This window comes from Portunus trituberculatus, chromosome 26, assembly GCF_017591435.1.
Source record: "Portunus trituberculatus isolate SZX2019 chromosome 26, ASM1759143v1, whole genome shotgun sequence".
Lineage (NCBI taxonomy): Eukaryota > Metazoa > Arthropoda > Malacostraca > Decapoda > Portunidae > Portunus > Portunus trituberculatus.
This window is the reverse complement of record NC_059280.1, coordinates 3,675,514-3,688,707: the sequence shown is the minus strand read 5'-3', so window position 1 is coordinate 3,688,707 and position 13,194 is coordinate 3,675,514. Positions and strand designations below refer to the sequence as shown.

Sequence of the window (13,194 nt, the reverse complement as noted above, 5' to 3'; positions counted from 1 at the left end):
TGTGCTAATAATAGTGATGAGGACAATGACAAAAAGTAGAGATAGAAATAAATAAAAAAAAGGGTAGTAGGTTTTATCTATAGAAATGAAAAAAACGTGTGTGTGTGTGTGTGTGTGTGTGTGTGTGTGTGTGTGTGTGTGTGTGTGTGTGTGTGTGTGTGTGTGTGTGTGTGTGTGTGTCAGATGATCATATACGCACAGACACACACACACACACACACATACACATCGCTTATCTAGTTGCACATATCCTGTTTATTTTGCACACACACACACACACACACACACACACACACACACACACACACACACACACACACACACACACACACACACACACACAGATTCCGTTTCCTGAGGATATCGTGTCATGATAATTTTTGTTTACGAGAGAGAGAGAGAGAGAGAGAGAGAGAGAGAGAGAGAGAGAGAGAGAGAGAGAGCTAACCCCATCCACACACACACAAAACACGCAATAACACACGCAAAACACACGCAAAACTAAGAAAAAAAATTACAAGTCAGAATTAGCATGAGTGAGCTTACATTAGAGAGAGAGAAAGAGAAAGAGAGTAAGCATAACAGAGCTAACACACATACACACACAAAAAAAAAAGAGATAACCAGTCAAATTTAACCATGAGTGACTGATTAGCGTGTGAGAGCGAGACAGAAAGCATGAGAGAGCTGATCCATACAAACAATACTATGTCTATCAATACTAGCGAGTGAGAAGGCAGGCGGGGACAGGCCGAACAAGCACAGAAGCAACCACACCGACGTGGCTTCTCTTGCTACAGGGAAGTGTCTATACCTCTCCGGACTTATCCCCGAGCCTCTCACCTCAGAGGACGACTTCAGGCTACTAGAACACGGCATTGGATTCACCAACATCGTGGCTAGGACTACCAGGGGTTCGGCTGACCTCACGCGGAAGGAGATCAAAGAGGGTATGTTTCGTTGCTCTTCCTAGATTTCTTGTTGGTCTTCCGTCTGAGTTTTCCGTTTTCTACTAAGAGTTTTCAGTGTTTTAACGCCTTTCAGTACTGGGACGCGTTTTTAAGAGATGTTTCGGGCGCGATTAGACATTTTTAGGTGTTTTCGGCACTGTTAGACCGTTTTGTTGATATTTGCAAGGGTCTATGGAGGTCAGGAGATTAATGGCCAAAGTCTTCAGTGTTTTAACTCCTTTCAGTACTGGGACGCATTTTTAGGAGTTTTTTTTTGGGCACCATTAGATTATTTTGTTGATAGTTGCAAGGGTCTATGGAGGTCAGGAGATTAATGGCCACAGTCCTCACTATTTTAGCCCCTTCAGTTCTGGGACGCATTTTTTACCCTGAATTTTGGGCACGTTTGGAGTAGTTTTTGTTGCTTTTCTTCCGTTTCCTCTCTCTCTTCAATGTTAAAAGGTGTTGTTTACGAACTGTTTGACTTTTTTAACTCCTTCAGTAGCATGACGCATTTGTATATTCATCCTGGTGACTATTTGGTGATTTTATACAGCTTCAGAAACTCATGTGGGGGATTAAATTAGTGAAGACTGTGGCCATTAATCTTCAGCCCTCCATAGTCCTTCCTAATATCAATAAAATGGTCTAATGGTACACAAAACTCAAGGTAAAAATGTGTCCCAGTACTGAAGGGGTTAGAATAGTGAAGACTGTGGCCATTAATCTTCTGCCCTCCATAGACCCTTCCTAATGTCAATAAAATGGTCTAATGGTACACAAATCTCAAGGTAAAAATGTGTCCCAGTACTGAAGGGGTTAAAATAGTGAAGACTGTGGCCATTAATCTTCTGCCCTCCATAGACCCTTCCTAATGTCAATAAAATGGTCTAATGGTACACAAATCTCAAGGTCAAAATGTGTCCCAGTACTGAAGGGGTTAAAATAGTGAAGACTGGCCATTAATCTTCTGCCCTCCATAGACCCTTCCTAATGTCAATAAAATGGTCTAATGGTACACAAATCTCAAGGTAAAATGTGTCCCAGTACTGAAGGGGTTAAAATAGTGAAGACTGTGGCCATTAATCTTCTGCCCTCCATAGACCCTTCCTAATGTCAATAAAATGGTCTAATGGTACATAAATCTCAAGGTAAAAATGTGTCCCAGTACTGAAGGGGTTAAAATAGTGAAGACTGTGGCCATTAATCTTCTGCCCTCCATACACCCTTCCTAATGTCAATAAAATGGTCTAATGGTACACAAATCTCAAGGTGAAAATGTGTCCCAGTACTGAAGGGGTTAGAATAGTGAAGACTGTGGCCATTAATCTTCTGCCCTCCATAGACCCTTCCTAATGTCAATAAAATGGTCGAATCAAACCCAAAACTCAAGGTAAAAATGATCTAATGGTACACAAAACTCAAGGTAAAAAAAAACGCGCCTCAGTACAGAAGGCGTTAATGGGGGTTAATGGAGGTTTAGTAATTTCTTTTTATTTTGGTGGTTTGGCATTTGAATCTCTATTACGCCTGTATGGTTTGTTTTGATGCTTTGCCGTCTAACCTGTGTTCTGTCTTAATGTGTGTTTTGTCTGGTCTAATCGGGTTCTGTGGGTTGCTTCTTATTCGTGTTTTGACCTTATTAACCAGTGTTTGTTTAGCATATTTAAAATTTGACTCTGCTTTAATCCTCTGCTTTTCAACTTGTCTTCTTTCTTAATCGTAGCTTTTTTTGTTATACTTTTGGTTGAGCCTGTTTGTCTTTCTCTCAATCATCGTTTAAGTGTTTTTTTATCGTTTTTTTGTTTTTTTGAGCAGAGTAAGGTGTTTTATTTAGTATATTTGTGTTCTTTGTTTTGTTTTGATTCTTTGTTGTTTAGTCTGTTTGTCCTTCTTAATCATCGTTTTCTGTCGTCTTTTTGGGAGTTTAAGTGTTTTTTTATCGTTTTTTGTGTTTTTGAGCAGAGTAAGGTGTTTTATTTAGTATATTTGTGTTCTTTGTTTGGTTTTAATTCTTTGCTGTTTAACTTGTCTTTTTCTTAATCATCGTTTTCTGTCGTATTTTTGGAAGTTTAAGTGTGTTCTGTGGCCTGTTTTTTTTTTTTTTTTCTCGTTTTTTTTGAGCGAGTGATTTGTTTTTCATCTAGTATATTTGTGTTCTAGTCTGTTCTGATTTGATTCTCTGTTTGACTTGCCTGTTTTTGTTCATAATTTTAGTATTTTCTAGTCTTTTCGAGCTTAATTTTGTTTTGTGGTCGTTTTTTATCATTTTGTGGTCGTTGTTATGTGTTTTATTCAGTACATCTCGGTTTTACTTTGTTTTGTTCATTTGAGTTTTTTTTTCTTTCTTTCTTAATCGCAATCTGCCATCTTCTTTGGGTTTTGATTCTGTTCTATAGTCTATTTTTTTTTTTTTCGTTTTTTGAGCTTCAGAACTGGGACACATTTTTACCTTGAGATTTGTGTACCATTAGACCATTTTACTGACATTAGGAAGGGTGTATGGAGGACAGAAGATTAATGGCCACAGTCTTCACTATTTTAATCCCTTCAGTACTGGGACACATTTTTACCTTGAGTTTTGTGTACCATTAGACCATTTTATTGACATTAGGAAGGGTGTATGGAGGGCAGAAGATTAATGGCCACAGTCTTCACTATTTTAGCTCCTTCAGTACTGGGACACATTTTCACCTTGAGATTTGTGTACCATTAGACCATTTTATTGACATTAGCAAGGGTCTATGGAGGGCAGAAGATTAATGGCCACAGTCTTCACTATTTTAATCCCCCACATGAGTTTGTGAAGCTGTACAAAATCACCAAATAGTCACCAGAATGAATAGGGAAACACGTCATGCTACTGAAGAGGTTAATGAGTTTTTATTCATTACATTTAACGTTATTTTGTTTTGTCTTGTTTTGTTTTCATAATTTCCTGCTTTTTTTTCTTGATTACAGTGTTTTGTCTTGTGTTTTGGGCCTATTTTTGAGTGTCTAAGTACATTTTTTTTTTCTTTCGTCTTTCGCACCGTTAGATTAAGATTAGAGTGTATTTTCGGGGCTTTTAAGAGGTTTATGGCCTAATGCAATGGTTCTCAAGCTTTTTACTGTCCATTTCTCCCTTCGTGAATTGTCAACCTTAGTGTGAGACCTCATCATTTTGCTCCCAAATCTCACCCTGCCAGAAACATTAGGATTATATTGCTAACATGTGTGATTCAGAAATGTGTGACTTGTAACAGCTCACCATTGTTCCCTTAAGCCCTCGCCATGGACCTTAGATTGAGAACCACTGATATAATTCTTCAGTTTGCAAGCTTACTAACGATTTCACGGCCTCTTCCTCCTTTCCTTTCGTTTGTAAGCTTAATAACAAGATTTTAGGGAGTTTCACAGCTTGTTCTTCCTTTCTTTTCGTTTGTAAGCTTAAAAACAAAGATTTCACGACCTGTTCCTTCTTTTCTTTCGTTTGCAAGCTTAACAACAAAGATTTCACGACCTGTTCCTTCTTTCCTTTCGTTTGCAAGCTTAATAACAAAGATTTCACGACCTGTTCCTTCTTTTCTTTCGTTTGCAAGCTTAACAACAAAGATTTCACGACCTGTTCCTTCTTTTCTTTCGTTTGTAAGCTTAATAACAAAGATTTCACGACCTGTTCCTTCTTTTCTTTCGTTTGCAAGCTTAACAACAAAGATTTCACGACCTGTTCCTCCTACAAAGATTTCACGACCTGTTCCTTCTTTCCTTTCGTTTGTAAGCTTAACAACAAAGATTTCACGACCTGTTCCTTCTTTTCTTTCGTTTGCAAGCTTAACAACAAAGATTTCACGACCTGTTCCTCCTACAAAGATTTCACGACCTGTTCCTTCTTTCCTTTCGTTTGTAAGCTTAACAACAAAGATTTCACGACCTGTTCCTTCTTTTCTTTCGTTTGTAAGCTTAACAACAAAGATTTCACGACCTGTTCCTTCTTTTCTTTCGTTTGCAAGCTTAACAACAAAGATTTCACGACCTGTTCCTCCTTTCTTTTCGTTTGCAAGCTTAATAACAAAGATTTCACGACCTGTTCCTTCTTTTCTTTCGTTTGCAAGCTTAATAACAAAGATTTCACGACCTGTTCCTTCTTTTCTTTCGTTTGTAAGCTTAATAACAAAGATTTCACGACCTGTTCCTCCTTTTCTTTCGTTTGCAAGCTTAACAACAAAGATTTCACGACCTGTTCCTTCTTTTCTTTCGTTTATAAGCTTACTAACGAATATTTTATGGGAATTTCACAGCTTCACCTTTTTCTCGTTTGCAAGGTTACCAACACACACATTTTTAGCGGGAATTTCACCATCTCCTTTTCTTTCTTATTTCCTTTTGGTTTGCAAGCTTACCAACCAACAAACAGACTGTGAAATTCGTCTCCCTTAAGTTTGTTTGGGTTTGAAGACCACCACGTGTTTGTTTGCTGGTGTTTTGTTGGTTTTGTTTGTGTTTTGATCTATCGGTTGTTTGTTTCTCAATGATTTCCTGTTTGTAATGTAAAAATATTAATCTATCACCATCATGCTTTGCTCTCACCAAGACTGGCAGGGTTTTCAAGAGTGTTTCTCCAGTTAATAATGTAGAAATGGTGTTAATCTGTCACGAGCACCTTAAAAACACCCTTAAAAACCTGCGTGTCACTTTAACTGGAGCCTTTGTAAAGTGGTGGCGGTTTTCAAGAGTGTTTCTCCAGTTAATAATGTAAAAATGGTGTTAATCTGTCACGAGCACCTTAAAAACACCCTTAAAAACCTGCGTGTCACTTTAACTGGAGCCTTTGTAAAGTGGTGGCGGTTTTCAAGAGTGTTTCTCCAGTTAATAATGTAGAAATGTTGTTAATCTGTCACCAGCACCTTAAAAACACCCTTAAAAACCTGCGTGTCACTTTAACTGGAGCCTTTGTAAAGTGGTGGCGGTTTTTAAGAGTGTTTCTCCAGTTAATAATGTAGAAATGGTGTTAATCTGTCACGAGCACCTTAAAAACACTCTTAAAAACCTGCGTGTCACTTTAACAGGAGCAATTTGAAAAGTAGTAGTGTTTTGGTGCTGGTGTTGCAAAATACATCACTTTCCCTTGCATGTTTAATTTTCGCCTGCATAAACACTCTCGAAAGGTTTCCAAACACTCCAAACACTCTCTAAGGGTTTCTAAACACTCTCTAAGGGTTTCCACTAATGTTTTCCTGTTATTTCCCTTATTTTGTTACACTCCTACTGCTTATCTCCTGTCTATCTGTGTGTACGCTGCTGTAATATTAATGCTACAAATGTTTTTTTCTTAACGAATTTCTGTATTTTCAAATGTTTTCTTTCTCATTCTTCCTATCACCCTTTAAGACCCCAATAACTTCCACTGCAGTCTGTTAAATTGTCAAACTACCACTGGAACCATCAAAACACCCTTCAAAACACCAATAACTTCCACTGCAGCCTGTTAAATTGTCAAACTACCACTGGAACCATCAAAACACCCTTCAAAACACCAATAACTTCCACTGCAGCCTGTTAAATTGTCAAACTATCACTGGAACCATCAAAACACCCTTCAAAACACCAATAACTTCAAAACACTCTTCAACTGTATCACTGGAACTCTCTCTCTCTCTCTCTCTCTCTCTCTCTCTCTCTCTCTCTCTCTCTCTCTCTCTCTCTCTCTCTCTCTCTCTCTCTCTCTCTCTCTCTCTCTCTCTGGATCCCATCTGTCCACTTCTCCCTTGTGTCCATTCATTAACTCAATATTATAATCATTTTTGGTGTCCTGATGCGCACACACACACACACACACACACACACACACACACACACACACACACACACACACACACACACACACACACACACACACAAAAGTCAAAGAATAATTAGACAGTATATCAAAAGTACATTTCACGATAAATATTCTGAACAGATTAAAAGAGATGAAGAGAGAGAGAGAAAAATGGAGGAAGAAAGGAAGGCTGGATAAACATAGACACAACAATGAAGAAATGAGAGAAAATGGAGATAGAAAGGCGATGGGAACGAAGAAAAAGGCAAAAAATACATGAAACAATTCAAACACACAGAAACACTTGAAAACACACACACACACACACACACACACACACACACACACACACACACACACACACACACACACACACACACACACACAGAGCCACTGATATAAATTGGTGGCAGCGGTGGGATATAAACACACACACACACACACACACACACACACACACACACACACACACACACACACACACACACCAGCTCCCAGCACCGTATTCTGTGTCTTTGCAGGGGGACAGATATTGCTCACCAAATTACAGCAGTTCCAACCAAGAATTGCGGTGTTCAACGGAAAGGGAATCTACGAAATTTTCTCCGGCAAGAAGGAGTTTACTTTCGGCAGACAACCTGAGAAGATCGAAGGCACGCGCACGGTAAGTCATTGGCTCACTGGGAGGTTTGTTGGCGTGTTAAGGTGCGTTAGTGGGGGATTTTGTTGGTGGTTAAGTTAGTTGGTTGTGTGTGTGTGTGTGTGTGTGTGTGTGTGTGTGTGTGTGTGTGTGTGTGTGTGTGTGTGTGTACAGCTTGTAGAGTGTAAATGATTGAATTGTTTTTGTTTAACGTAAAACAGATAGAGACACGTAAATTTTAAATCATCTTTGTTTTTCATTGAGTGAGAGGCTTGTTAACTTGTCTGTGTGTGACTGCCTGATTGACCTTAACCTTACCCAACCCAACCCAACCTGACCTCACCTGACCCCGCCAAGCGCATCCCCGCTAACCCGCCGGCCCTTGCAGCACGTGTGGGTGATGCCGTCGTCGTCGGCCCGCTGCGCCCAGCTGCCGCGGGCGCTGGACAAGGTGCCGTTCTACACAGCGCTGCGGAAGTTCCGTGACTTCCTGAAAGGCACGCTGAAGGAGCTGAACGAGGAGGAGATCACTTTCATCAACGCCAAGGTCAAGAACCTCAAGATGGAGGCGGCGGACAAGATGGAGCTTGGGTGCGAGGCGCGGTGCGAGGGCCAGCCCGCCACGGAGCTGTGCCGCGGCCCAGAGCACCCACTTGGCTCGCCTCCCGGGAGCGAGGAGGACCGGCTGGTGATCAAGGAGGAGCTGGAGCTGCCCACCAAACTGGATGGTGACCTGGAGGAGGAGGAGCTGACCAAGGACATCCCACGCACGCTGTTCAACCTGAACGGCATGACGAGGGAACAGTTGGACTGCATGGAGTGCCCCACCATCCCCATCAGGAAGAAACGTGGCCGCCCCAAGAAAACTCCGGACGACCCCAACGCCCCGCCCCGGCCCCGTCCCCGGCCCATCAGCACCGACCCACTCATGTTCAACGGCGAGCAACCCATCAAGAAGAAGCGGGGCCGCCCCAAGAAGGTGCTGGAGGACGGCTCCATCCCTGCCCCGAAACGCCCCGGCCGCAAACCCAAGGCCCTCAAGGAGATGCTGGCCCAGCAGGCCCCGCCCCAGCACCTGCACCACCCACAGCTGGGCCAGCACCCCCAGCTGGGCCAGCAGCAGCCCCCAGTGGGCCTGGCGCACATCAACGGAATGATGTCCCCTGCGGGCTACAGCCCCACCCCTGGTGCTCAGACCTTCTCCCCCCAGTACGGGGGCCACACCCCCGTCCATGGGGGGGGCAGCCTCACCCCCACCCAGACCCCCGGCCACACCCCGGCCCTGGTGCCCCGGGGACCAACGCCCCAACAGTTTGGCCAGAGCCCCGGCTACTCCCCTGGCCCCGTGGTGAACCAGCAGCTGCCGCCCCGGGGCCTGTATCCCCCGCCGGTGGGCGAGGCGGGGGGCGGAGACCTCAAGGTGGACGATGAGCACCACTTGGGGCTGTCCTCACCCCCGGCGTCGCCCCTCATGGCCCAGCCAGACTTTGAGCCCCCCAGTAGCATGCCGGAGGGTGACCTGTCCTTGGGGGCCTCTGACACGGCTAGCAGCGGCGCGGCCCTCACCCCCGCCCACCGGGAGGAGGGCAAGACGCCCCTGCCCCTGGCCAGCAGGGAGCAGCCCCCCCAGCACACCCCCACCATGCCCGGCCAGTTCTCCAACCCCACCACCCCCGGGGACGGCACCTCCTACCAGAACTACCCCTCGTACTCCTCCAACCCCTCCACCACCTCCCACTCCCCCTCCATGGTGAAGCCCGCGCCGCTGCACCCCGGCCAGTCCCCCACGTTGGGCGGCAAGACGGACGTGGCCTCCAAGAGCCTGTCCGGTCTGGAGTCGCTGGTGGACCAGATCCCCAGCCTGGCGGAGCACGAGACCAGCAGCCAGCACTCCGCCCACTCCAACTCCGCCCCCTGCTCCAACCCCACCACTCCCGGACCCGCCGTGCCCCCCGCCCCCTTCAGCCCCGGCCACGTTCCGCCCACCTCCTCCTACCAGAGCTACTCCGGGGGCGGCGGGTCGGGGGGGGCGTACCCTGCCTCGCACTACGGGTCGCCCCAGCCCGGCCACCCGTACTCCCCGCACTACAGCTCCAACAGTACAAACCTGAGTACAAATTTCAGCGTGAGCTCCCTGGCCAACAGCAGTCTCAGCACCACCATGTCGTACAGCAGCGCCGGCGCCTACGACCTTGGCTCCCCCCAGCAGCAGGCATCCTCCTCCTCCTTCAGCGTCTCCTCCCTCACCAGCTCCGCCCCGGCACCCTCCCCCTCCATGTACAGCCAGTCCTACTCCCCCGCCCCGCCCGCCGCCGCCCCGCCCTCGCACTCCTCCTACCCGGACATCATGAGCTCCTCCATGCTGGCCCACACCCCGCCAATGGGCTCCTCCTTCATGGGGTCACCCAGCCTCATGTCCTCCCCGACCCCCATGAGCTCAAGTATGGGAGGGTCATCGATGGGTGCTATGGGGGCCCTACATTCCTCTATGGGCATGACTGGGTCGCAACTACCCTACCCATACTCTCAGTACAGTGACACCTCCCCTGGCTATCCCCCGCCCAGCCACTCCACCTTCCCCTACCCCCAACCGCCCCTGGGTTCCACGTCCCCTCCCCACGCTTCCCTTACCCCTACGGCAACTCCCCCTACACGCAGGGGTACTCCCAGAATGCAATGCTGGAGAGAATTAAACAGACAAGCATGGGCATGGGGTTCGGAGGGTTCTGAGGCGGTGGGCGGACGACGGACGGACAGACAGACGGTGGTAGGAGTAGTACAGTACTAGACTACCGCGTGGTGTAGTGTACTAATGAAGCCATGTCACGGAGGCGGCGTACGTGCGTGTGTGTGTGTCTCTCCCGCACATCGCTGCCATGCTCACTGTTCTTTATCTGTCGGCTCCCTCCTTGTGTTGGCTTTTTTTATATTTGTTACCCCCGCCCCGCCCCGCCCCCCATCAGAGCACCAGCCGGGACCCCGTTCCGTGCCCCAGCTGCCCCGTGAAGTGACGCGTGTGTGGGGCCGCGGCTATAGGAGTGTTTGCCATTTTCGACAGGGTAACCTTATTGCTAAGTGTACATTGTTTGTGAGGCACCATGCACTCCCTCCCTCCACCACACCCCACACCACGCCCCGCCCCGCCCCGCCCCGCACCCCATGGCCGTGATCTCAAGGCCAAGCCAAGCCAAGCCCCGCCATGGGCCGCCCCGCCCCGCCCCGCTGCCCAGAACCGGGGAAAACGCACTCTTACAAAATATCCCGGTGAACTGCTAATGACAAACTGGTGTGCTGTGCGTACGTGTGGGCGGGGCCGGGGCGGGGCGGGGGCTGGGCGGGGCCGGGTGGCGAGTCTAGGTATTTAGTGACGCGACGCAGCAGCAGCAGCAGGAGAAACGGCCGCGGTGTGACAGTGGCGGGCTGCCGTTGAGTGTTTGTTGTGATGAGTGTTAATGGTGACGCAGGAGACGTGAAGATGCGAGATGCAGAGTTCCTTCCAGAAGATAATGTGAACTTGTAGTATTAAGGCGACGACGATGTGGGAAAGCCCTTTTTTGTAGCGAGAGTCGGAGGCGCAGATAGATACTCTTCAAAAAGGTGCAATATAATATGACAGCCTGCCGACTTCTCCAGCACTTTACAATCCACATATTACTACACCACACTTGTTTACCCCAACCACCTCCCCCACTATCTGTACACCTCCACACCCTCCACCACCTCCTCCCCACCACCTTGCCTCCCCAAACACTCAAAAAAACAACCCCATAACTCTTAATCAGTGGAAAAAGATGACAAATTTTTGATATTAGAATTGTTTTGTCTAATCCTCCTAACCACACCACCCCCACTATCTGTACACTCCCCATCCACCTCCACAACCTTCTCCCCACCACCTTGCCTCCCCTGACACTCAAATAACACCCCTAAATTAATGGAAACAATGGAATTTTTAAGATTATTGCAGTTATTTCCTCAATACCACCACCTCCTCCTCCTCCTCCTCCTCCTCCTCCTCCTCCTCATCCCAAGCTCAAACCAGTCAGCCCCAAACTTTTTAAAAATCAGTGGAAAGTGACATTTTTTATCATTATTAGGAGTATTTACTTGACTACCACCACCATCACCGCCACACACACACACACACACACACACACACACACACACACACACACACACACACACACACACACACACACACACACACACACGAAGTAAACCTTTCAGTAATCACTAAGAAATGTCAGTTTTTTTTAGATTATCGAAACTTCACCACCACCACCACCACCACCACCACCACCACCACCACCACTATCCTACCCCCTAACCTAATCCCACTTCTCTGTCTTATGGATATAAAACTCAAAAATCAACTTTTTTCCATAAACCTACAAAAAAATCTGTAGAAATTGATCTTTTCACAATTCTCAAAGTGTCAAAATTGATAAAATTCTCACTACTATTATTACTACTACTACTACTACTACTACTACTACTACTATAACCTCTCCTATCACCTCCATAACCTGCCTCCAACCTCACACACACACACACACACCATCTATACAGCGAAAGACAGAGAAATACACACACACACACACACACACACACACACACACACACTACCTATACAACGAAAGACAGAGAAATACACACACACACACACACACACACACACACACACACACACACACACACACACACAATGGATAATTTTGATGTTTTAGTAAATTTCAAATCATAAGACTATTTGAGAGACAGCCAAGTCATGAAATACAGAACAGTTCCCCAGCCTTCCCCTTCTCCCCTTCTCCCCCAACACACACACAAAGCCCTTCCCCAAATAGTTAAACAGAGCTACCTTGACCCCAGTCCTCCCCTTCCCTCTCCTCCCTCTCCCCGAAAAAAAACCAGCTTTCTTTCCACAACTATGAGCAATATTTCAATTCTATTAGTATTTTTCACTGGTCTCCTCCTCTCCAGCCTCCCCCGCCTCCCCAGCCTCCCCCAGCTTCCCCAACGCACTGGTCTGCTCCTCCCCAAACAGTGACGGATAAGAACATAAGGAATTTCGTTTTTCATTATTTATTGTAAGATTTTCACCTCAACAGACAACTCCAGTGGTAAAAGTCTCCTCGCCATCCTTCCCCAACTCAAAATATCTATTCCCCAAACGAATTAGATGGAAAAAACATGAATTTCTCAGCAGACTTTTAATATATTTCACCACAAAATGATCCCCTTATTTATTCTCAGCTCCCCAACCTTCCTTCCCCAACACAAAATACCTATTCCCCAAACGAATTAGATGGAAAAAAGTGAATTTCTCAGCAGACTTTTAATATATTTCACCACAAAATGACCTTATTTATTCTCACACCTCCCCAACCCTTCCTTCCCCCAACCTTCCCCAACACAAAATACCTATTCCCCAACCGAATTAGATGAAAAAAAACACGAATTTCTCAGCAAACGTTTAATATAATTCCCCACAAGAGAACCCCAATTTATTCTCAGCTCACGAATCCTTCCCCAACCTTCCTCACCCCAAAATACAATCCCCAACTAACTTAAACGAAAAAAACATGAATTTCTCAGTAAGCGTTTAATACAATTCCCCACAAATGCCCCTTATTTATTCTCACACCCAAAACCCTTCTCCATACCCCAACACACACCTGCCCCCCCTCGCCCCCTCAGACCCCCGAAAATAGACGAGAATTCAAGGCCACTTCAATAAGGCTCCTAGCTCTATTGGTTTCTACGTAAGGCTTTGGTCCTATGAGTGGTAGTTGGTGGGGAGA

The 13,194-nt window shown here is 46.2% G+C and overlaps 1 protein-coding gene across 10 annotated transcripts in view; it reads left to right on the top strand.

Moving 5' to 3' along the window:
• LOC123509292 overlaps positions 1 to 12,890 on the top strand; it is a 115,053-nt gene extending 102,163 nt beyond the window's left edge. For 5 of the 10 annotated variants that reach the window (XM_045263497.1, XM_045263506.1, XM_045263499.1 and 2 more), the window contains 3 exons: positions 726 to 950; positions 7,272 to 7,414; positions 7,779 to 12,890. In XM_045263497.1, coding sequence (XP_045119432.1) covers positions 726 to 950; positions 7,272 to 7,414; positions 7,779 to 10,178 — 2,768 coding nt within the window. In that variant the 3' untranslated portion in view covers positions 10,179 to 12,890. The remainder of the gene's footprint in view (positions 1 to 725; positions 951 to 7,271; positions 7,415 to 7,778) is intronic. The other 5 variants (XM_045263502.1, XM_045263501.1, XM_045263503.1 and 2 more) reach the window with 1 other exon arrangement.
• Positions 12,891 to 13,194: the final 304 nt, after the last annotated feature.